Source organism: Bufo gargarizans, chromosome 2 (genome assembly GCF_014858855.1).
Source record: "Bufo gargarizans isolate SCDJY-AF-19 chromosome 2, ASM1485885v1, whole genome shotgun sequence".
In the NCBI taxonomy this organism is placed as follows: domain Eukaryota; kingdom Metazoa; phylum Chordata; class Amphibia; order Anura; family Bufonidae; genus Bufo; species Bufo gargarizans.
The window spans coordinates 121,989,530-122,016,484 of NC_058081.1; the positions used below are offsets into that span (position 1 = coordinate 121,989,530).

At 42.8% G+C, this 26,955-nt stretch overlaps 1 protein-coding gene across 1 annotated transcript in view; it reads left to right on the top strand.

Annotated features, from left to right (window-relative positions):
* FAM174B (family with sequence similarity 174 member B) overlaps nucleotides 1–26,955 on the top strand; it is a 64,704-nt gene that overhangs the window by 21,587 nt on the left and 16,162 nt on the right. The window contains exon 2 of the mRNA XM_044283197.1: nucleotides 24,686–24,823. Coding sequence (XP_044139132.1) covers nucleotides 24,686–24,823 — 138 coding nt within the window. The remainder of the gene's footprint in view (nucleotides 1–24,685; nucleotides 24,824–26,955) is intronic.

A 26,955-nucleotide genomic window follows, 5' to 3' on the forward strand; every position in this document is an offset into this window, starting at 1 on the left:
GGCATGAACACTAGTAACCTCACCACCAGCAGCATGATTCGCCACATGGCATCAAAGCACCCTAATAGGTGTGCCGAATGCCTGGGTCCACAATTTGTGTCTGCGGGTCACACCACTGCCTCTTCTTCCCCTGTGTTGCGTGCTGGCCAACCCCCTGTCCAAGACGCAGGGCCGGATGCCTCCCGCCCTGCACCTGGACCTTCGAAAGCACCATCAGCTAGCACATCCACGTCTGTGTCCCAGCGCAGTGTACAGATGTCCATACCCCAGGCCTTTGAACGAAAGCGCAAATACACAGCCACCGACCCACAGGCCATAGCACTAAATGCGCACCTTTCCAAATTGCTGGCCCTGGAAATGTTGCCATTTAGGCTTGTGGACACTGAGGCTTTCCGCAGCCTGATGGTGGCCGTCCCTCGTTAATCAGTCCCCAGCTGCCACTATTTTTCCCGGTGTGCCGTCCCCGCCTTATACCAGCATGTGTCCCGTAACATCACCCGTGCCCTGACCAACGCAGTTATTGGGAAGGTCCACTTAACGACTGACACATGGACAAGTGCTTTTGGCCAGGGACGCTACATTTCCCTGCTGGCACACTGGGTGAATCTTGTGGAGGCCGGGAGCGAGTTGTACCCTGGGATGGAACATGTCACTGCGCTCATCACATGGTCCATCACATGATCCACCACCGATCGTCTCCTAGCAACCATGCGTGAAAATCGCACCGCCCCATTCACTTCTATGGAACCTGTGTTTCGTGGAAAACGCACAAAGAGGAGCATGCTGCGATTTTCACGCAACGCACAAGTGATGCGTGAAAATCACCGCTCATGTGCACAGCTGCATGGAAATTAATGGGTCCGGATTCAGTGCGGGTGCAATGCATTCACCTCGCACATCGCACCCGCGCGGAAATCTCGCCCGTCTGAAAGAGGCCTTAGGGTGAATGGGACGAAGGATCAAAAGATCTCAGGTTTTAGCCCCCTAAGACTGGTTTCACACGGGCGATGCGGGAAAATGTGCGGGTGCGTTGCGGGAACACGCACGATTTTACCGTGCGAGTGCAAAACATTGTAATGCGTTTTGCACTCGCGTGAGAAAAACCGTGCAAAATCGTGCATGTTTGGTACCCAAACCCGAACTTCTTCACAGAAGTTCGGGCTTGGGATCGGTGTTCTGTAGATTGTATTATTTTCCCTTATAACATGGTTATAGGGGAAAATAATAGCATTCTGAATACAGAATACATAGTAAAATGGCGCTGGAGGGGTTAAAAATAAATAATAATTGAACTCACCTTAATCCACTTGATCGCGCAGCCGGCATCTCCTTTTGTCTTCATCTTAGCTGTGTGCAGTAACAGGACCTGTGGTGACGTCACTCCGGTCATCACATGATCCAACACATGATCTTTTACCATGGTGATGGACCATGTGATGACTGGAGTGACGTCACCACAGGTCCTGTTACTGCACACAGCTAAGATGAAGACAAAAGGAGATGCCGGCTGCGCGATCAAGTGGATTAAGGTGAGTTACATTTTTTTATTTTTTTATTTTAACCCCTCCAGCGCTATTTTACTATGCATTCTGTATTCAAAATGCTATTATTTTCCCTTATAACCATGTTATAAGGGAAAATAATAATGATCGGGTCTCCATCCCGATCGTCTCCTAGCAACCGTGCGTTAAAAATCGCACCGCATCCGCACTTGCTTGCGGATGCTTGCGATTTTCACGCAACCCCATTAATTTCTATGGGGCCTGCGTTACGTGAAAAACGCAGAATATAGAGCATGCTGCGATTTTCGCGCAACGCACAAGTGATGCATGAAAATCACCGCTCATGTTAACGCCCTATAGAAATGAATGGGTCGGGATTCAGATATATATACACAAACCGGATTCCATAAAAGTTGGGACACTATACAAATCGTGAATAAAACTGAATGCAATGATGTGGAGGTGCCAACTTCTAATATTTTATTCAGAATAGAACATAAATCACGGAACAAAAGTTTAAACTGAGAAAATGTACCATTTTAAGGGAAAAATATATTGAATCAGAATTTCATGGTGTCAACAAATCCCCAAAAAGTTGGGACAAGGCCATTTCCACCACTGTGTGGCATCTCCCCTTCTTCTTACAACACTCAACAGACGTCTGGGGACCGAGGAGACCAGTTTCTCAAGTTTAGAAATAGGAATGCTCTCCCATTCTTGTCTAATACAGGCCTCTAACTGTTCAATCGTCTTGGGCCTTCTTTGTTGCACCTTCCTCTTTATGATGCGCCAAATGTTCTCTATAGGTGAAAGATCTGGACTGCAGACTGGCCATTTCAGTACCCGGATCCTTCTCCTACGCAGCCATGATGTTGTGATTGATGCAGAATGTGGTCTGGCATTATCTTGTTGAAAAATGCAGGGTCTTCCCTGAAAGAGATGACGTCTGGATGGGAGCATATGTTGTTCTACAGGCATCCAGTATAGTTTTACGGCCTTGACCCTTATGCACAGAGATTGTTCCAGATTCTCTGAATCTTCGGATGATGTTATGCACAGTTGATGATGATAGATGCAAAGTCTTTGCAATTTTTCGCTGGGTAACACCTTTCTGATATTGCTCCACTATCTTTCTGCGCAACATTGTGGGAATTGATGATCCTCTACCCTTCTTGGCTTCTGAGAGACACTGCCACTCTGAGAAGCTCTTTTTATACCCAATCATGTTGCCAATTGACCTAATTAGTGTTAATTGGTCTTCCAGCTCTTCGTTATGCTCAAATTTACTTTTTCCAGCCTCTTAGGCTGAGTTCACACGAGCGTGACAGATTTGGTCCGGATGCGTTCAGGGTGCGTTCAGTTAAACTCGCACCATTTTGCAAGCAAGTTCAGTCAGTTTTGGCTGCAATTGCGTTTAGTTGTTCAGTTTTTTCCGCGCGGGTGCAATGCGTTTTGATGCATTTTTCACGCGCGTGATAAAAAACTGAATGTTTACAAACAACATCTCCTAGCAACCATCAGTGAAAAACGCATTGCATCCGCACTTGCTTGCAGATGCAATGCGTTATTAACGCAGCCCCATTCACTTCTATGGAGCCAGGGCTGCGTTAAAAACGCAGAATATAGAACATGCTGCGATTTTAAAGCATTGCAGAAGTGATGCATGAAAAAAAATGCTCATGTGCACAGCCCCATTGAAATGAATGGGTCAGGATTCAGTGCGGGTGCAATGCGTTCACCTACCGCATTGCACCCGCGCGGAAATCTCGCCCGTGTGAACTCAGCCTTATTGCTACTTGTCCCAACTTTTTGGGGATTTGTTGACACCGTGAAAATTTGAATCAACGTATTTTTCCTTTAAAATGATACATTTACTCGGATTAAACATTTGATCTGTCATCTACGTTCTATTACAAATACAATATTGACATTTGCCATCTCCACATAATCAGTTTTTATTCACAATTTGTTTAGTGTCCCAACTTTTTGGGAATCCGGTTTGTGTGTATATATGTGTATGTATGTGTGTGTGTGTATATATATGTGTGTGTGTATATATGTGTATGTGTGTGTGTATATATATGTGTGTGTGTATATGTATATATATATATATATATATATATATATATATATATATATATATATATATATAGTTCGCATCCAAAAATGTCTAAACTATTGAAATAATTAGTAAAAATTCCTGTTTGGTGAACTCCGTAACTGTAAAAAAAGAAAAATACACAGTTCGCCATTTTTTGTCACCTTGTCCCACCCAAAAAATGTAATAATAGTGATTAAAAAGTTGTACATGCAACAAAAGTGATACCGATAAAAGCCACAGAAAAAACAAGCCACAGCCAGAAAAAACAAGCCCCATACAGCTCTTTAAGTAATAAAATAAAAACTAAGTTTGGTATCACCAAATTGTATTGAGCTGCAGAATAAGGATGTCATGTCATTTTTAGCGCACAGTAAGGCTACTTTCACACTAGCGCTTGATCGGATCCGTTCTGAACGGATCCGATCATAATAATGTAGACGGAGGCTCCGTTCAGTACGGATCCGTCTGCATTAATAACTTAGAAAATTTTCTAAGTGCGCAAGATGCCTGAGCGGATCCGTTCAGACCTTCAATGTAAAGTCAATGGGGGACGGATCCGCTTGAAGATTGAGCCATATGGTGACCTCTTCAAGCGGATCCATTCCCATTGACTTACATTGTAAGTCTGAACGGATCCGCTCGCCTCTGCACGGCCAGGCGGACAGCTGAACGCTGCAAGCAGCGTTCAGCTGTCCGCCTGTCCGTGCGGAGGCGAGCGGAGCGGAGGCTGAACGCCGCCAGACTGATGCAGTCTGAGCGGATCCGCTCCATTCAGACTGCATCAGGGCTGGACGGAGGCGTTCGGGTCCGCTCGTGAGCTCCTTCAAACGGAGCTCACGAGCGGACCGACGAACGCTAGTGTGAAACTAGCCTAAACGCGGTGCTTTAAAAAAAAAAAAAAAAAACCTTGTCAGAAAGGTGTTTTTTTTTTTAAATTTATTTTATTTATTTTTTTACTCCACAGCTTTATATTCCATTTTCCAATACAAGACATTGTTAATTAAAAAATAAGCTCTCATATGTGAACAGAAAAATAAAAGCGTTATGGCTATTGGAATGTGGGGAGAAGATATACAACATGAAAGAAGCCAGGTCTATAAGGGGTTAAAAAAATGGCCTTGTGTATAGCACCGAAGACTTCTGGTTCAGCCGTTTTCCACTTTTGTGTGAATGTAGCATGACAGCGACCAGAACCAAGATGAAGCGAGTGAAAAGAGGGTACCTACATGTAGCAAGCGTGGCAATAGACACCAAACCTCTTTTGCAATTTTGAGCAAGTGGTGGTTTAATGGCCCAGAGTTTGCTGAGCTGACAAATACATTTTTGTGTTTTTTTTCTCAATTCAGCTAGGGCTGTTTTCTAACCGGAATACCCCTTTAATACTACAAAAAGTTAAAAAACTAATCTGCAGTTATAGTTCACAGTAACACAAAGCATAAGAATGGGTTCTCAGTTGTGTAGGTTGTTTTGATATATCATTTGCATAGTCACGGGTGATTGGGGTGATATTTGGTTTGGCATAAGCAGTGTGTGTGCTGTGTGTTTGTGTTTTCTTAAAAAAAAAATTCTGTCTATCTTTTCCCCAAGAGGCCATCTCTGAGATGTTCAGACAGTCTAAGTTACTGTGTAGGCTACTGACAGTTGGGGGTCAAATCTGCTGCTGCTGCTTCTGCTAGATTGCAGGAGCTTAAGACCCATAGGGCTGATTCACACGACCCATGCGCAGTGTGTCGGCTGCATCTCCCGGACTGACTGCATCATAGTGTTATATGATGCAGTCAGTTCCTATCGGATTGCAGGTCATTGCTCACACATCGTGCGTACAGTACAATCCCGTACCTAGACAATAATGGGATTGCAGTGTACATGGTGAGTGCCATGGATTTCTCCCTTTTTATGGATCTATGTAACTGACCTGTTTGGGCCACAGAGCACCTCCATTGTTAGAACGAAGCCTAAGTGGCCTCCTACCGTATTTCCCAAGAATTTAGTTTTTTGAACTTCATGTACAGTAATGCAATTTGTTAAAGACTTTCCGGCTTTAACCTCAGTATTAGGTAGAGCAGGACAGTGGTTAACCTAAAGTGGAAAAGGCATTCACCTGCCCCTCACTGCTTCATTCCAAGGGTCTGGCCTGGCTCGTTTGTCGCTGGCATGTAGACTTCAGAATGGGGCAGTGTGCTGCTGGAGCCAATCACTGGCCTCAACAATGACATTTCCCCACATCACTGCCTTGTGCCACATAGGCTGTTTTCACATCTGCGTTTTCAATTCAGGTTTTGAGATACGGCAGAGGATCTCAAAACCTGAATTAAACGGATCAATTTTGTCACCATCATTTTCAATGGGGGCAAAACTGATCAGGATTCAACAGTTCAGTTGCGTTTTGGGACCAGACCCAAAACCGCTGCAAGCAGTCTTTTTGTGGCCGATTTGCAAAATGCAACAAACAGGACAGAAAAATGACCGGATCCAGCGCCCGCTGACTTGCATTGATTTTCATACCAGATCCGGTTTGTTGCGTTTTGATTTAATATCACCGGATCCAGCTGAAATGGAGCCATCCGGATGCACCGGATCAGTTTAATTCCGGTTTTGAGATCCTCTGCCAGAGATCAAAACCTGAATTAAAAAGACAGATGTGAAAGTAGCCTTAGAGACATGTGACCACTGAGGCCAGTGAATGGCTGCAGCTGCACACATGACCTCTTTTGGAAGGGTACAGGCAGGAAGCAGGTGACTGGCTTTTTTACTTTAGGATTAGTGCTACAGGCCTAATAGAATATTAAAGGGGTGTTCTCATCTCGGACAATGGGGGCATATCACTAGGATATGCCCCCATTGTCTTATAGATGCGAGTCCCAGCGGTGGGACCCGCACCTATATCGAGAACGGACCCCCGAAAGTGAAGGAGAGCGCACTGCGCATGCGCAGCCGCTCTCCATTCATTTCTATGGGCCGCCGAAAATAGCCAAGCGCTGGCTCGTGTTCAGACAGGAAGTCATAGCATCGCAAATCGTTAGGTTCAGGTCAGAGAAGAAGTGTTTACTCTGGCAAATGCAGCCATCTCACACTGTGTGTTTCCTGGATCGAACATACTTGTGTGAAAGTAGCCAAAGGCCTCATGCACACGGCCGTTGTATTGGTCCGCATCCGAGCTTCAGTTTTGGCGGCTCGGATGCGGACCCATTCACTTCAATGGGGCGGCAAAAGATGCGGACAGCATCTATTCTTGTCCGCGCTTTGCGAACAAGAATAGGCAGTTATAATCAAGGCTGTCCATGCCGTTCCGCAATTTGCCATCCGTGTTTTGCAGACCCACGATTTGCAGACCGCAAAACACACAACGGTCGTGTGCATGTAGCCAAAAGCTGAGAGAACCCATTAGGGCCTATAGAGAAGTGCTTTGAAAAGGTATTCGCACCCCTTGAACATTTAAATATTGTTTCACGTTACACCCAAAAACATACATTTTATTTATTTATTTAATTTTTATATTTTATTGGGTTTTATGTGATAGACCAACACAAAGTAGCAAGTATATGTGAAGTGAAAAGACAATGATGCACAAGGGGAGATTTACCAAACTGCTGTAAAGTAGAACTGGCTTAGATGTCCATAGCAACCAATCAGAGTCCATCTTTCATTTTGCTACTTTCACACTCTCGTTTGGTGCGGATCCGTCTTTGGATCATTTTAGCTTAGAAGTTTAGAAGCAAATCTTGAAATTTTTCAGAAAATTTCCAAAACTCACTTTTTAAGGACCAGTTCAGGTCTGAAGTCACTTTGTGAAGCTTACATAATAGAAACCACCCAAAAATGACCCTATTTTAGAAACTACACCCCTCAAGGTATTCAAAACAGATTTTAGAAACTTTGTTAACCCTTTAGGTGTTCCACAAGAATTAAAGGAAAATGGAGATGACATTTCAGAATTTCACTTTTTAGGCAGATTTTCAATTTTTTCCAGTAACAAAGCAAGGGTTAACAGACAAACAAAACTCAATATTTATTACCCTGAGGCCGAATGCACACGGCCGTGTTTTCAGCGGTATAGATCATACCAGTGTATTACTGTATTGCGGCGGCAGCAGGGAGCGCACGGCATCATAGCAACCAGTGACGCCGTGCGCTCCTGCTCTTAGCAGGAATCCAGCCCGTGGTTCCACGGACCGCTCACGGCCGTGTGCATGAGCCCTTATTCTGTAGATTACAGAAACGCCCCATTTGTGATCGTAAACTGCTGTACGGGCACACGGCAGGGCGCGGCGATTAACTAATGTGTATAATTTTATTTATTAAAGTTTTACACAATAACAGCATTTTTTAAACAAAAAAATCATGTTTTAGTGTCTCCATATTCCATTCTTTTATTTTTTTTTGTGCGATTGTCTTAGGTATGGTCTCATTTTTTGCGGGATAACTGTTTGGTATGATTTTGGGGTGCGTATGACTTTTTGATCGCTTGGTATTACACTTTGTAATGTAAGGTTTTCTTTTTACAATGTTCACCTGAAGGGTTAAATAATGTGATATTGTAATAGAGCAGGTCGTTACGGACGTGGCAATACCTAATATGTCTACTTCTTTTATTTATTAAAATTTTACGCACTAATATTTTTGAAACCCAAAAAAAGTAATGTTTTATTGTCTCCATAGTCTGAGAGCCATAGTGTTTTTTTTTTTTTTTTTTGGGTGATTGTTTTGGGTAGGGGCTCATTTTTTGCTGGATGAGGTGACGTTTAGATTGGTACTATTTTTGGGGGCATACGCCTTTTTGATCGCTTGGTATTGCACTTTTAGTATGTAAGGTGACAAAAATGTATTTTTTTTAGTACAGTTTTTATTTAACTTTTTTGACTGTGTTCACCTGAGGGGTTAGGTCATGTTATATTTGTATAGAGACGGTCTATACGGACGCAGCGATATGTAATATGTCTACTTTTCTTTTTTTCCCTATTTTTTTACAATTTTTTTTATTTTTTTACTTCATTTTGGAAAAATGACGCTTTTTTAATTTTTATTACTTGAAACATAATTTTTCTTTCCACTTTATTTAACTTTTTGTATTTGTCCCGCTGTGGGACTTCATCTTTTCAGGGTTTGATCCCTGTTTTAATTCAGTACAATACATTCTGACAGTTCCCTAGGAGACCAAGTGCTCAGGCTGGATCTCCTGGGCTTCCGTAGGCTGGCAGCTCCGATGCCTGTGTAAGGCATCAGGGCTGCCATGGCAACCATCGACCCCCTGCCAGCGCAGTGCGGGGAAGGCGAAGGAGTCCTCTCCCTCTGTGTACCCCGCACGTGCCGCAGTCAACTCTGACCGCCGCACGTAAAAGGGTTAATCTGCCGGCATCACCGCACACACTGATTCTTTTCACATGGGGAATGCAAGTGGTTATTAAAACAGGCATTTCAGGAGCGGTGACAGGTCCTCTTTAAGCATCAGATATCAGCTCAGAGAGGCAATTGACCTGTGGTGATGTCAGATCACATGCTCCAATCACATGGTCCATCACCATGGTGATGGAGCATGTGATCTGACATCACCACAGGTCCTTTAGCCCACAGCTAGTAAAGAACAGACTGGGAACTATGCGATCAAGAGGATAAGGTGAGTTAACTTTTTTATTTTTTTTAACCCTTCCAGCACTATTATACTATGCATTCTGTAGTCAGAATGCTATTATTTTCCCTTATAACCATGTTATAAGGGAAAATAATACAGTGAATAGACTGTCGCCTAGAACCCATGCGTGAAAATTGCACCGCATCCACACTTGCTTGCGGATGCTTGCGATTTTCACGCAACCCCATTCACTTCTATGGGGCCTGCATTGCGTGGATTATCGCACCGCAATGCACAAAGAGGAGCATGCTGCGTTTTTCACGCAACGCATAAGTGATGCGTGAAAATCACCGCTCATGTGAACAGCCCCATAGAAATGAATGGGTCAGGATTCAGTGCGGGTGCAATGCGTTCACCTCACGCATCGCACCCGCGCGGAATACTCGCTCGTGTGAAAGGGGCCTTAGTGGTATTAGAAGTATAGCCTGATACAAAACATACAGTTTTCTTGTTTGTCAGCATCTGATCGCTGTTTACACAGGGAGATATGCAGCCGACAAACTGTATGGGGATGGGGAATGATTCTAGTAATAATCTCTATACCCACCGATCATTGCTGCATGGAAATGTAGCTAACGAGTGGGCAATGATGGTGATCGAACTTCCCTATTCTTGATCATTGCCTTTAGGCAGATTGACGAATTACTCTAGACTTTAGGAGTCAAATCATTTAGATACAGTGATCGCTCAAGATACAATGGCCTCAGGATACAATAGTTTCAACATACAGTGACCTTTTCTGACCCATCGTAGGTTGAAGCTACTGTAGTTTTAACATACAATGACTCAAGGGCCCTTTACGCTGGCCGATAATTGAACAGATCATCGCTAACCAGCGTTACTAGTAATGCTCATTAGCGATGATCTTGTGGTGTAAATGCACCGACCATTACCCATTCATTGGGTAATTGTATCTTTTGTGCAGCACAAAAGATCATCGTTTCCCAGTGGCAGATCTTGCTGTGTAAACCACGATCTGCTACCGGGAAACATCGAGACAGTATGGGGGGAAAAACGATGGCTTGTGGTGTAAATGCACCGACGATTACCCATTCATTGGGTAATTGTATAAGTCTACTTTTACACCCGCGTTTTGTGCGGATCCGTCTTGTATCTGCACAGATGGATCCGCACAAATAATGCAAACGCTTATATGCGTTAATAACGGATCCGTTTGCATTATTCATTAAAAAAAAGTCTAAGTCCAAATGGATCAGTCTTCACCTACATTGAAAGTCAATGGGGGACGAATCCGTTTTCAATTGCACCATATTGTCAGTGAAAAACTGATCCGTCCCCATTGACTTACATTGTAAGTCTAGACGGATCCGTTTGGCTCCTCATATTCAGACGGTCACCAAAACGCTGCAAGTTGTGTTTTAGTGACCGTCTAAAAAAACGTAACTGAGACCAAATGCAGCCAAAATGATGCATTCTGAACGGATCCTTATCCATTCAGAATGCATTGGGGCTTAACTGATCCGTTTTGGGCCACTTGTGAGAGCCCTGCAACGGATCTCACAAGCGGACCCAGAAACGCCAGTGTGAAAGTAGCCTTAAACGGACAGGAATAGGACATGTTCAATTTATTTATTGTTTCGCGGGGCTACGCAATGGACATACTGATGCGGACAGCACACGGTGTGCTCTCCGCATTTTTTGCGTACCCATTGAAATGAATGGGTCCGCATCCTGTCCACAAAAAAACCCGGAATGGACGCGGAAACAAACAACGTTCGTGTGCATGTAGCCTTAGTATGTCCGTTCCGTAGCCCCGCAAAAAAAAAAATAGAACATGTCCTATTCTTGTCTGTTTTAGGCATTGTTACAATGGATCCACCAAAGAAAATGAATGGTATACGAGTGTCATCCGTTTTATTTTTTGCAGACCGCAAAACACATACGGTCATGTGCATGTAGCCTTAGTTGTCTGCTTATTTATTCATTTTTTTTTTTTTACATCTTCATTTTCTCTGATCTTGGATGACGTTTTGGGGCTTTGGAACTAGTTGCTTAAAGGGGTTATCCGAGTTATGGGGGAAAAAAAAAACCTTATAAAACTCAATCAGGACATACATATACATTATATTTCCAGTAAGCTTTCACCTAACAGTTGAAGCTGGTGTTTTTGCAATAAAAACTGCAGGTGCAAATGTACCCCGTGTCCCCCGTATGTGAACGCAGACCCATGGGGTCAGTGATCTGTATTAGACAGTCCACGCTGCAAAAAAGTCCAGATTGCGGACCCATTCAGGTGAATCCGCTGTTTGCAGGCTGCAATACGGGCATCGGCTAACAACGGCCGTGTGCATGAGACCTAAAAGGTATGCTTTCTTTATAAAACGTCAAATCCCAGCCCCCGGGAGAGGAAGACGGCTGCGGTTCCCCAGCCTTGAGCCAGTTTATCTTTCTTGCTTGCTTGTCTTACATTATTTGGTAGATGGCCAGGAAGGCACGTGCGGGGGACTTTGTTTCCTTGCTTTTCTTTTTTTTTCTTTTTAAATACGCTTTCCCAGTGACCAGTAAGCCGTCCTGATCGAAACCTGTAAGTCAACACAATACATTGGAGATGCCGGACGTATACAAACAAGATTATATGCTTCGTGCTATTACGGCTGCTGGGGTATAGGCAATTATATGGAGCTGCTGAAAATCTATTGAATTTCTCTTACAAAAGGCTGGGGAAGTAAGGAAATCCCTGCCACCCTAACTATCAGTTTAGGTAAAGGAAACAGATTGTGATTTATAAACCTCATTTACACCTTGACCTGAATGTGCCGCCCATATTGATGTGAGCAGTCGCTTTGTCTCCATTGCTGTTCTTTTATAGATTGACTATTCTGCAGTTCTGTATTTACTGTTCTGTTCACAATTCTGTCCTATTGTTCTTTCGTCCCATACAAATAACACTTTACGATGGCTGAAGCAAAACAAAAGATAAAGGGAACAATCCCTCAATTTTTGGTTTTAGTGGAATTAAGTTGATGCATAGTAATTTGCTTCCTTGCACCAGAAGAGCATTGTGTGGGAACATCCAGGCTGCACGCCATTGGCGGTAATCGATGACTGATTTATATACAGTACATGGAGGGAAGGTCACTTGTCTAATGCTCTGTATGCTATTGGTTTCCAGCTGCCTTTCAAGCTCTCGGCCCTTTGTTGTTTTCCCCTCATTTGAGCTACTTGATGGCATTTGGTTCTGTAACGGCTTCTGAGTTGGAGTCTGTTTTTTCTCAAACCTTATAACGCAGACATAAATTGACATATTCTCTTATGCCAAGTTTACATCACAGTTTAGCTTTCCTTTCTTCTGATCTGTCAGAAGAACAGAAAAAAAACCCCACATGTGTCAGGCCGCGTTCACATGTCTGGTGAACACATCTTGCAGACTGGTTCGGTAGAGAGCACCCTGCCAGAGTTCACCAGATCCGGCATTGCTGGATTCAATAGATCGTCACTGGATCCCTATTCACTAGAACAGGATCCAGCAGTGATCCGGCCTCTTTCCAGTATAAATGCCGGATCAGGCGGCCTTATTTTGAGTATCAGTTATGATCGGTTTGCCTCAGTTTGTGTCACTTACCTATTCATACGGCCATATTTTTGGTCCGCATCCGATCCGCTTTTTTTGCAGATTGGATACAGACCTATTCATTTCAATTGGTCTGCAAAATATGATGTGGACAACACGGCGTGTGCTGTCCGCATCTGTATGTCAGTTTTGTAGCCCTGCAAAAAAAATAGAGCATGTCCTATTCTTGTCTGTTCTGCAGACAAAGGATAGGCATTGTTACAATGGATCTGCAAAAAAACTGATGCAACACCGTCGTCATCCGTACTTTTTGCGGATTTGCTCTTTCAAAACCGCAAAATACATCCGGTCGTGTGAATGCACCCTTAGGGCTCATGCACACAATTGTATTTTTTGTCTGCATCCGATCTGCATCTGAATAGCACTTTACACACAGCATCAGGGAGCTTACCATGGCAGCCATGGAAGGCTTCAGTAGCATCCTGGCTGCCATGGTAACCGATCGGAGCACCGCAATTTCACTGGGAGGTTGCCTATGCCACCAATGCAAATACTGAGGAGGAGGTGGGGCCTGTGGCCACTGCACCACTAATGAATATAATTAACCCCTTAATACAAATGTAGGCGGCGGGTGGCGGCTGTATCACATACCCAGCACATGGCCTCTATGACATGGAGCGGCTCCATGTCATAGAAGCCGGGTGCTCGGTATGTGATACAGCCGGCACCTGCCGCCTACATTTGTATTAAGGGGTTAATTGTATTCATTGGTGGTGCAGTGGCCACAGCCCCTCCCCAGTATTATAATAATGTTAATCAATGGTGGTGCAGTATGCCACTCTCCCCCCCCCCCCCCCCCCCAACCCCAGTATTGTATTCATTGGTGGCAGTGGCCTCAGGGTCACCTCCCCTCTTCCTCAGTGATCCCATTAGTGGCAGCTTCTGATCGGAGCCCCATCCGTGTAATCCTGGGGCTCCGATCGGTTACCATGGCAGCCAGGACGCTACTGAAGCCTTGGCTGCCATAGTAAGCTCCCTGCTGCTGTGTGCACAAAGCACAGGGCAGCAGGGAGAGTATGAAGTCCTATTCACCCTAATAAATCTCTATTAGAGTGAGCAGGACAAGGGTTCTACCCCTAAGGGGGCTAATAGTTATTAAATAAAAAGGAAAAATAAAAAGGTAAACAAAACACTAAAACATTAAAGTTTAAATGCCCCCTTTCCCATTTTTACATATAAAAATGTATAAACAATAAAAAATATTACCGTAGGTATTGCCACGTCCGAAAAAGTCCAATATATTAAAATATTTAAAAAAATATCTTTTATGTGGTGAACACCGTAACAGAATAAAAAAAAAAAAAAAAAACACGGACTGCCATTTTTTGGGCTGTTTATTTTTCTGTTGCAATACTTTTTTATGGGATCAAAATGTTGGTATTATATGGAGCATTGAAACAGACCCTGAAATGTTGAAGTCCCTGTACTGGGACAAAAATAAAAAGTAAAAAAAGTAAAAAAATAAAAGTTTACAGTAAAAAAAAAATAAGTGTCCATTCACCAAGTGATTTTTCATAAAAAACCAAAAACCAAACGGTTGAACGCTGTTAAAAAAAAAGACAAATGGTGCCAGAACAGCTGTTTTTTGGTTACCTTGCCTCACAAAAAGTGTAATATCAAGCAATCAAAAATCATACATGCCCCAAAATAATATCAATAAAACTGTCATCTTATCCTGTAGTTTCCAAAATGGGGTCACTTTAAGGAGTTTTTACTGTAGAGGCGCACCAGAGAGTCTTCAAATGCGACATGGCAACTTAAAATTATCCCAGTGAAATCTGCCCTCCAAAATCTATCTGTTGCTCCTTCACTTCCTATCCCTGCCATGTTCCCATACAGTAGTTTAAGACTACATATGGGTGTTTCTGAAAACTACAGAATCAGGGTAATGAATAATAAGTTTTGTTTGGCTATTAACTCTTGCTGCCACATGAACGTTGTGTGCCCGTGGCCGTATTGCGGCCCGCGTACGGCAGGTCCGCAATACACAGGCACTGGCCCGTGTGCACTCCGCATCACTGATGCGGACCCATTCACTTGAATGGGTCCACAATCACGGAGATACGGAACTGTAGCACGGATCGGAACCACACGGAAGCACTACAGGGTGCTTCCGTGGTGTTTGTCTGTGCCGCTGCACAGCAAAAAAATAGAACATGCATGGACCCATTCAAGTTGGATCATGGACCCATTCAAGTTGCAAATTTTGGTCCTCAATGCAAAACGGATGCACGTTTTGTGTGCAAGAGGCCTTATGGGAAAATTGATTAAAATTGAATATCTGCAGAAATAAAAAGGGGAAATTTTGAAATTTCTCCTTTATTTTCCTTTAATTCTTGCGGAACACCTAAAGGGTTAACAAAGTTTGTAAACTCGTATTTCTAAAATGGGGTGATTTATGGTGGTTTCTATTATGGAAGCTCACAAAATCACTTCAAAAGTGATTTGATTGTTAAAAAAGTAGGTTTTGGAAATTGCATCTAACATTTTTAATTCCTCTAACAGTCCAAATTTATAAATTACATTTACAAAATGATGCAAACATAAAGTAGACTATGGGGAATGTTAAAGGATAACTGTCACATTTAGACCCTAATTTCAATTTTCATATATGTAGTTACTAATAACATGATATTCCAGAATCAATTACAATTAGACTGCAATCTCACTATTCAGTTAAGATGGCCGCCACTGCCCTCACCCTGAGGCTAATCCCGCCTGCCCTCACTAGTCAGTAACCAGAGCCCTCCCCCTAAAGGGCTAATCTCCTGCAACACAATGGGGTCCTCTTACCACATGTTGCCTTCATTTATACACTGAGCAGATGGCAGCTCTCCCTTCCCTATTCTGCGCTGGTTCAACTCTGCCTTCTCCAGCTCTGCTGAGTGAGGGAGCGTCTGCCAAGCGCAGGGACAGGGAGAAGTGCACACAGCCCAGGCACTGTTATCAGGTGCTGGGAAGGACCTGCCTTTAATCATTTACTTACAGTCCCTGGCTGTCAGTAATGTGACCTTGCACGCATCCTGCTTCTGCGTCCTCCGTCCTTTAAGGCCCCTTTCACACGGGTGTTGCGGGAAAATGTGCGGGTGCGTTGCGGGAACACTCGCAAAACATTGTAATGCGTTTTGCACTCGCGTGAGAAAAATCGCACGTGTTTGGTACCCAAACCCGAACAACTTCACAGAAGTTCGGGCTTGGGATCGGTGTTCTGTAGATTGTATTATTTTCCCTTATAGCATGGTTATAAGGGAAAATAATAGCATTCTGAATACAGAATGCATAGTAAAATAGCGCTGGAGGGGTTAAAAAAAAATAAAAAATGTAACTCGCCTTAATCCACTTGCTCACATAGCCGGCATCTCCTTCTGTCTTCATCTTAGCTGTGTGGAGGAACAGGACCTGTGGTGACCTCCGTTTTTCTAGGACCTGTGGTGACGTCACTCCGGTCATCACATGATCCATCACCATGGTAAAAGATCATGTGATGGATCATGTGATAACTGTGACGTCACCAAAGGTCCTTGTTGCTACACAGAGCTAAGATGAAGACACAAGGAGATGCCGGCTGCGCGATCAAGTGGATTAAGGTGAGTTCAATTATTTTTATTTTTTTTTAACCCCTCCAGCGCTATTTTACTATGCATTCTGTATTCAGAATGCTATTATTTTCCCTTATAACCATGTTATAAGGGAAAATAATGATGATCGGGTCTCCATCCCGATCGTCTCCTAGCAACCGTGCGTGAAAATCGCACCGCATCTGCACTTGCTTGCGGATGCTTGCGATATTCACGCAACCCCATTCACTTCTATGGGGCCTGCGTTGCGTGAAAAACGCACAAAGAGGAGCATGCTGCGATTTTCACGCAACGCACAAGTGATGCGTGACAATCACCATTCATGTGAACAGCCCCATAGAAATGAATGGGTCGGTATTCAGTGCGGGTGCAGTGCGTTCACCTCACGCATCGCATCCGTGCGGAATACTCGCCCGTGTGACAGGGGCCTAACAGAGAGACGGACCATGCCTAGCAACCCTATTTTAAGCATAGGTAAAAGTAGGCAGTACAGGGAACAAATATGTGGAATTAAGGGGTAATTGAATACACAGTGAAAAGTTGAAATAGGGCCACCAAGGAGATATTAATCACCACAATCCAATACTCCCAAAAAAAATAATACGACAGTTATACTATATAAGTAATAAATATTTTATGAGGTATCACCATCTGTCTTAAAAGCAGAGAATTGAAAGTTTTGGTAAATTTGGGATTTTTTTTAGAAATAAAGGTGAAATATATTGACTCAAATTTACCACTGTTATGAAGTACAGTGTGTCATGAGAAAACAGTATTCGAATGGCTTGGATAAGTAAAAGTGTTCCAAAATTATTACCATATAAAGTGATACATCTCAGATTTGAAAAATATGGCCTGGACAGGAAGGTGAAAACTGGCTCTGGGTAGAGTGTGTTAAACATGCCCAAGATAAGTAGTAATATAAGGGCCGACTAGATGGACCTTGTGGTCTTTTTCCCCTGTCAGTCTTCTATGCTGCTTCTATATTTCACATGAAATGTAGGGTTTTTTAAATTGAGTTGCAGCCCTCAGTAGTTTGGAGATGTTTTGGCCCCTTTTTTACACGGGCGAGAATTCCGCACGGGTGCAATGCGTGAGGTGAACGCATTGCACCCGCACTGAATCCAGACCCATTCACTTCAATGGGGCTGTGTACATGAGCAGTGATTTTCACGCATCACTGGTGCGTTGCGTGAAATTTGCAGTAAGCTCTATATTGTGCGTTCTTCACGCAACACAGGGCACATAGAAGTGAATGGGGCTGTGTGAAAATCGCAAGCATCCGCAAGCAAGTGTGGATGCGGTGCGATTTTTCACGCATGGTTGCTAGGAGACGATCGGGATGGGGACCCAATCTTTATTATTTTCCCTTCTAACATGGTTATAAGGGAAAATAATAGCATTCTTATTACAGAATGCTTAGTAAAATAGTGATGGAGGGGTTAAAAAAAAATAAAAATATTAATAAACTCGCCTTAATCCACTTGAACGCTCAGCCTGGCATGTCTTCTTCTTTCTTTTTTGATGAAAAGGACCTTTAGTGACATCACTGCGCTCATCACATGGTCCATCACCATGGTGATGGACCATGTGATGAGCGCAGTGAGGTCATCAAAGGTCCTTTAGCCAGGTCCTAAAGAAAGTAGAAAGAAGAGGAGATCCGCTACGCGATCAAGTGGATGGGGTGAGTTAAATTTGTTTATTATTTTTAACCCCTCCAGCACTATTTTACTTAGCATTCTGTATTGAGAATGCTATTATTTTCCCTTATTACCATGTTATAAGGGAAAATTATAAAATCTACACAACACCGATCCCAAACCCGAACTTCTGTAAAGAAGTTAAAACGCTTTTCACTCGCGCAGAAAAATTGTGCATTTTCCCTTAACGCACCCGCACACTGTGAAAGAGGCCTTTGTGTGACATCAAAAGAGAAGAGCTGGGTGGTGCACAAAGCATCTGGACAAAAGAATCGCCATAGGTTGTGCAAAATAGGATTCAGTTTGTATATTGGAATAGACCAGGGGTAGGCAACCTCTGGCACTCCAGCTGTCGTGAAACCACAACTCCAAGCATGTAAACTTGCTCTGCTCTTCCCAGAACTCCCACAAATCAGTAGAACATGCTGGGAATTGTAGTTTCACAACAGCAGGTTGCTGACCTCTGGAATAGACGCTGAGCTGTAGATCTGGTTTCTTAGCACCCGATCAATCAAACTTGTTTCACTGGGGGAGCTGCTTCTTGCCATACAAATAATTGTCTGTCCATACAATGTATGGATAGACTGGATCTTTCTGAGCTGCTGGAATATGTGTCATCTGCCATATGTAAAAGGATGTCATTCATGAGGTTGAGGGCTCATTCAGGTGACTTTTTGTGGAACAGATTCTGACCCATTCATTTCAAGGGAGCAACAAAAGATCCGTACTGCCGTTACTCGGAACATGAAGACAAGAATAGGCATTTCTATCATAGGGCTGGCCGTTCCGTTGTGCAAAATGTGGAACGCACACGGCTGGTATCCGCTTTTTGCAGATACAGTCATCTGAATGAGGCCTGAGAGAGACATCTGATCGCTTCCAACTTCAGTCAGCAGCAGGACAATGACGTGTAACCAAAGTTTAAAAGAACCGCCTACAACAAAATTAAAGAATAGCCCTATAATGTGAACATCCTTGTGGCTTTCAGCAGAGTAGGATACAGACCATTTCTGCAAATGGCAACAAAATCGCAAACCATCCATCTCTATAGGGCCACGGACACATTTGTGTTTTTTGCGGATGCGTGCGGCCGTTCCCCAAATTATAGAACATGGTCTGTTTTGCTGCTGATAATGGACCTTTCTGTTGATGGGAATGAGAAAAATTCCAGCATGCACACAGGAAGTATTCATATTTTTGCGGATCTATTTGCATACTGAAACATGGGCACTGCCATGTGCATGAAGCCTTTATAGTAAATTTCTCTTTGCGGTGCTGTTTTCCCCCTCTTTACCCCTCTTTTTAATCTAAAAAAGCTAAAGGCAAACATGTTACAAAAGGAGCAGCGAGTAAATGTATTTAATTATTTCCCTTTGTTTGGCGGCATGATGCCTTACAGATTACCATGAAAAGCTACATATGACTCAGAATTCAGCGAAACGCCCCCAGGTTAAAATGACACTCTGCGAACGGTCCTCCGCACATAGCAGGCTACGTTTCACTAGTGAGATGTGAAGTGCAGCAAACCCGGACAGATGTTGTGTTGCCCTTGGCTGTGGCCATTAATTAAATAAATCTGCACAAAATTTTGTAATAACAGTTTGTTTTTCAGCAAAAACTTTTGGCATGTTTCAAGTTTTAAATGGTTGGTTTTACTCTGCAAAGTCTGTTCTGGGTCCAGCAGCAGAAGAGTAAAAACCTCCTGATTACAGCTACAGAAACGCATTAGGAGGAACGGTTTTATAGCTCCATTCATATGTCAGAGGGCCCTGTACGCGTGGTATACATGTCTGGGTGATGCATGCGGCAGCTTGCCAATCTCTAACTGGCTCTTCAATGTGCAAATCCGTTCTCCTTCCTCTTGCATGACTCTCCAGTGGTGAGCAGTACTTCACTAAACGGATCGAAACTTATACTGACAAGATACTGCACCTAACTCTTTTTCCTAAGGGCACTGTTTAAAGCAACCATCAAAAAAGTATATACCCAGGTCGTTTATGTAGGCAGCCGCTGTCCATATACTCTATAGACATCGTAGAAGGACACTGCGTTCTGATCCCCCTTCTACGAGCCAGAGAGGAGGGTTCTAACTAGCAGGGGTCCTGCCAGACTCGAGCCATCCATGTACTACACAGACGGCAATTCATCTGAGTGCCAGCCATGTGATACTACTGTCTGGCTGGTTGGGGTTTTCAACAGCAAAATCTACACCAGCTAGGGGCTGCGTAGATGAACCATACCTTCCACGAGTTTCTGGCGTAAGTTATAGTAATGCTGATTGACGGGTGGAGCCCTGCCTTTCTCAATGAGCCCCACCCCTCCCAATAAGCCCCACCTCTTTCATCATCATTTTTCATTGTTACTTTCAAAAAGTCACAATTATGAAGCAAATATGCCGTGCACCATAATTTGCTACTTTTTGACATGTCACTTTTTTCAGTATGCATGCAACTCTGATCTGAAGAGCCCAGCTCAAACCATTTCACACATACAAACATGCACAAGGCTGGAGTCACATACAGTGGATATAAAAAGTCTACACACCCCTGTTAAAATGTCAGGTTTCTGTGCTGTAAAAAAATGAGACAAAGATAAATCATTTCAGAACTTTTTTCACCTTTAATGTGACCTATAAACTGTACCACTCAATTGAAAAATTAACTGAAATCCACTGTATGCTGTATTTTTTTTAATATTTTTTTCAAAAACTGCACGTTATTTTAACCCCAAGGCCTCATGCACATGACTTAATTATAATTTTTTTTTTTTATCCGCATCTGATCCCCTTTTTTTGCACATCGGATGCGGACCCATTAGTTTCTTCTCACCATGTGCTGTCCACATTTGTATGTCCATTGACCAACAAGAATAGTAATTTCTACAATAGTGCAGGACGTGTGGCATTAGAAAGTTCAACGGGACACTGTTCCGTGTCCATGAGGCCTTAAAGGGCTTATCCAATAGTAGAAACAACCCCCCCAATGTCCTCCTATAGACAATACTCCGTACCGTACCTCCAGATCCCTGCACGGCCGCCGCTGCATTTCCCAGTCTCGCGGATCAAAACATCTGGCGACGGGGAGAGCAGCCAATAGCGGGCCACAACAGTGACCAGCCTTCCTAGCGTCACCCGCAATGCTAGGGAGGCTTGTCACTGTCACAGCCTGCTATTGGCTGTCTCCCCCCCAGCTGCCGGATGTTTTGATCTGCACGATCGGGAGATGCAGGGGCGGTCGTGCAGTGATGCGAGTAGCGGGTAAGTATCATCTATAGGAGGGGCCTGGGCATTGTGGGGAGCTGTTTCTACTATTGGATAACCCCTTTAATGTAAGCTACAATATATGGCAACTTATAGCAGAAGCCATATCTACTTCTTGTCTAGTATATTAAAAATGTCTGTCTGCAACCAGTATGCTAAATGTGAATGTGAACCTACTAATGAAAAGCAGAAGGCTATCCTTTATAAGCACTAGCATCTGCCTAATATGTTATTGGCCCTGTACAACCAAGCTGGACACCAGATAAGGTCTACAACATTCCCGTAAGTGTTGAACTTTTTAGAGGAATGTATTTCCTAGAAAACCTAGTCCTCTTCCATATGTACCCCAATAGAGAACATTTACCATAATTATGTCTGTTAACTTCGGTTAGTCATTATTTTCCTTTTAGGGAAGGAAAAAAGATGTCGTTTTCAGTTTAGCCTGTGATAACAGCGTTGTCGGTTTTACATCGCATGTAATATTCCTAGTAAAGAGAGATGGACGAGCTAATGAACAGATTGTCACGAGCAGGACAATATTGAATCCAGTTGCCCAAGGGACATTTTTATATGCTTGATTTACACACGCTGTGTGACTACTTAGCACTGGTTTTAAGAGCATTTGATTTCGTTTTAAATGGCCTGCTATTTTTATGACCTAATTTAAAGAAGACTGAGATACAGAGCCCGCTGTGCCAGTGTTAACTATTCCCTCCCATCCTTCCTTCCTTCCTCCCCAAATCCTGCATTCAGCAGTGATGCTTTCTATTGTTTTGCGTTCCCCTGTCACGTGTATGTCATTACCATATATCATACGTAAAATGACATTGAGGCAGATTTACTAATCCTGTAGATGACATAAACCTAGGCTGTCTAGACCTGCACCAGGTTTATCACAGGCTCGGGCTGGGTGATGAATTTGGGACATAGCTAGACACTTGGACAGCGACAAAATTTAACGTCCGAATTGTGGCAATTTTGGCGCAAAACTCTTCATCAAGCCCATCTACACTTAACGTTGTTTGGAATTGTTGCATGTATTTAAGGAGTGTTGAATTGTGAGACATCTTAATTAAACTGGTCGAGTGTGAAGTTGTTGACATGAGCTGGGACACTTGTCTGTTTCAAATGACTAAGAATATCATATATTATACGTTTAAAGGGGCAGAGCATACATATACAAAGAAAAAAACTTGCTGCAATAGTTTCGCTTTACTTAAAGGGAACCTGTCACCGGGATTTTGGGTATAAAGCTGAGGACATGGTTTTCTAGATGGCCGCTAGCACATCTGCATACCCAGTCCCCATAGCTCTGTGTGCTTTTATTGTGTAAAAAAACTGATTTGATACATATGCAAATTAACCTGAGATGAGTCCTGTCCCTGACTCATCTCACGTACAGGACTCATCTCAGGTTAATTTGCATATGTATCAAATCAGGTTTTGTACACAATAAAAGCACACAGAGCTATGGGGACTGGGTATTGTGGATGTGCTAGCGGCCATCTAGCAACCCATGTCCTCATCTCTATACACAAAATCCCGGTGACAGATTCCCTTTTAAAGGGCTTGTCTCACTTCAGCAAATGGCATTTATCATGTAGAGAAAGTTAATACCAGGCACTTACTAATGTATTGTGCTTGTCCATATTGTCTCCTTTGCTGGTTTGATTCATTTTTCCATCACATTATACACTGCTCGTATCCAGGGATTGTGACCATCCTGCAGTCCAGCAGTGGTGGCTGTAGGAAAGAAGGCCGACCTCCTGCGGTCACCCTTCTATCCAGCAACGGTGGCCGTACTTGCACTGTATAGGAAAAAGCTCCAGCCTCTCTGGTGGTCGGGACCGCAGGAGGTTGGCAATCTTTCCTACAACCACCGCTGATGGACTGCAGGATGGTCATAATCCCTGGATACGAGCAGTGTATAATGTGATGGAGAAACGAATCCAGCCAGTAATGGAGACACTATGGACGTATTACTGGTAGGAACACATCCACATGAGAAATGTGCACAAGTTGTATATTTCATAATAAAGATGCCCATAGTCTCACTCCTAGTAATGGCACATAGAACAGTATATACTGATATTATTCAGCGATATTCACCATTGAGCTGAGACACATGAACATATAGGCCATGTGAAGCTCTGGGGCTGTCTCTTTCCCTGCCACCCCTGGAAGAACAGCAGTTACCTCAGGAACAGGTTAACCAGTTGTGCTTTCTATGTATGTATATAAATATATATAATATCCCAGTAGACTTTATATGTATGCATATAAATATATATATATAGCCAGTAGTAGTATCCAATTTACATACGGGTCTGTGGTTTCTGCGGTTTGCATGTGTTGTATAGAGAATATATAATATATATTACTGTATTCATACATGAGTCTGTCTCTGGTACTAGATGTGAGTTGGTTAGAAGTGTATATTGTATATTGTTGGGATATATTTATATATATCCATGAGATGGATATATATTATAGAGAGAGAGGGAATGCACTGTGGCTCCAAACTCAGTGGGTTGGGAGGGGGGCAGTTTTAGGGTGCTATAATTCTGGAATGGGGTAGCCTTAGTTAAACTGAACCCTCCAACATTCCCTCATCATTCGCTATAACACCAATTTTGGGTAAGTCCTTCTGTTTTGGGCTTAAAGGGGTTCTCCGGGAATGATGGAAAATGGCCCCCATTAACCTGTCCTAGAATGTCACTAGGACTGGTTGCCTCCACTGCCTAGTGCAGCCCTAAAAGTCCACTCGCAGAGCTGCTTTAGGTGGTGAGGAGGCAGGACCTCGCTACACTGCTTTACAATAAACGGTAAAAGAGGAAAGAATATTTAAAAGAAGAAAAACTGCTACAAGAGGACATAGTTTTAAATTAGAGGGGCAAAGGTTTAAAAGTAATATCAGGAAGTATTACTTTACTGAGAGAGTAGTGGATGCATGGAATAGCCTTCCTGCAGAAGTGGCTGCAAATACAGTGGAGGAGTTTAAGCATGCATGGGATAGGCATAAGGTCATCCTTCATATAAGATAGGGCCAAGGGCTATTCATAGTATTCAGTATATTGGGAAGACTAGATGGGCCAAATGGTTCTTATCTGCCGACACATTCTACGTGAGAATAAGTAATCTAACAATATCCAACTCCTATTATAATAGAATGGATTTATTGATGTATGAGTTTTATAGCAATTACTCTTGTGTATATTGAGACGTTTATGTAATTGTATTTATTTCTTAATCTGATGATTACAGGAAATTAATTAGTCTAAGTTTAGTTTGCTTTACATCTAATTGTTATTTGTGTGTTCCTAGGTCTGGGAAGAGAATAAGGAAAACTCGGAAATATGACATCATAACAACCCCAGCAGAGCGAGTAGAAATGGCTCCTCTTAATGAGGACAATTTTGAGGACGAAGACTCAACAGTGTTTGATGTGAAATATAGATATAGGTAAAGTCCTTTATTACATGATGGTTTGTTGTTTGATGTGGCAAGTATTTTTATTTTTTATTGTCTTGCTGAGGCAACTAAGGATATAGCCTTGTTGCTGGGAGCCTTGTATTTTAATAGTTAACCATGTTTTTTATTTTGCAGGTTTTTTCTATGTACCGTAAAATACATATTTAGTCACTTTTTATTATTAAGCTGATGAGATACTGTGAAGGAATGATCCAGAAGATGGCACTGTCATTGTTAAATGCCATAACAAATCTGCTGACAGATGCCAAAGCCAGTTTAGGATCCAGCAGGAAGAAGTATAAGCCTTCCTTTTTATTTCCCATTTTGGCACAGTAAACTACATTAAATACTACATGTGTGAATCCAGCCTTAGGGCATAGTTGGCCACTTTCTGGCTACTTGTGACCAATGTGATTGTAAGATGAACATATGACACTTACTTACTATTATACCTTTTGTTGATATTCTGTGCCATTTGTTATATTTCATTAGCCATGCCCCCCTGTTAGGCAAATCTTCTGTGCTGTCCGCATAGAGGTCCTGTCCATAAAATGACCGCTGATGGAGAGTCATGTGTCCAGACACATCACAACCTCCTCCATTCTAACACAGACTGCGCCTGCGCTAAACTCCCAACTGTGCAAATACAGATATCAGGTGCCATGTATTTGAATGGAGAAGACCTCACATGGAGGTGATTTACCTGGTCACATGACCAGCCATTTTATGGATGACCTCTGTGTGGACAGCACAAAAGACTTGGTGAACAAGGGGGCATAATTTATGAAATATAGAAAATGGTGCAGAATTTCTATAAAGGCTATATCATTAAGTTCCATGTAGTGATCTTACAAACACTTTGGTCAACAGCAACCAGAAAATGGCCAACTCCTTTTATATACGACAAATTTTGCTAGAATATAAGTGCAGTTTATGCTAGAATATAAGTGCACTGATGTTAGTGGGCTACTATGTCTGAAAAACACTTGACCCTGTTTTCTAGTGTGCTTTATATTGTTTCTTTGAACATTCTAAGGTACTCAATGAGTTCTTTCTTACTGATATACTCCAGTCTTCTTTTCACATTACTACTACCTGGTATTTAGTATCACCAGAGATAGTTGCTTAGAGGGGTTGTCTGGATTCAGAGGTGACGTCAGGACACCATGTGATTGGCTGCAGCGGTCACTTGTTGTCGACATTATGTCACTACTGCAGGGAAAGCTGAATCCTGCCAGGAGAACCGGTGGAGCCTCACAGGATCTGTCAGGTAAGTTTACATCTGTTCTTTATTACAGGTTGACTCCTTGAGTTGTCAAGCTTCTTTTTGAAATCAGACAACCCCCTTTAAAGCTAAAAGTCTGCAGGACGTGTGTCTTAGGAGACTTGCAACCTTGTGAGATGTTTGAAGAGATTCACTGCTTTCAGCTGTTTGTAAAGAGCTGAGAAGGATGTTCTCCTGGAGAACGACCTGTCCTTCAGATATGACAAAGCCTTTGTTTGACTGTGGGAGAAGCTTGTAGAGGTAGAAACTGATGCATTTTTTTGCTTAATGTGAAAAAAAAAAAAAGAGAAAGGTCTATTGATCTTCTTGAAACGCTAGCTGGGCTGTTTAAGTGTTTGAGACTCTCAATCTCCCTCTGCGCACCCGGCAGGCAGTTTGAAGTCAGTTTGTGTGACTTAAGGCATTGAGAAGAGTTAGACAATGAAGCTGAAAACGTGTCAGTGGCTTTGCATTTAATGGGTATATATAATAGAAAAATCTTCTAGGACAGTGCTAGCGTTGCAAAAAATAACTAATCAGTTATGCAGAGGATCATTGACCCCATGTGTTGCCAGAGTCGGCACTTACTAAAAATATAGATATAAATATAAAGGAGTGTGCTACGTTTTAACGGGTCTGATTCAAGAGTTTTTCCGCACTTCTTTATAAAATCACTATTACTTTATTTATCCCATTAAGTTGCAATGTTCAATTTGCTAATTTCTAGTTAAAGGGGTTATCTAACGTTAAACGTTTCTGATCAGACCCCTTAAGAGTGCCTGGATTAACAGTGGGGTTTATACTTCCCTGGTCACCCCCCCCCCCCCCCTCCTCAATGGCTGCCTCCACAGGTCCCTGA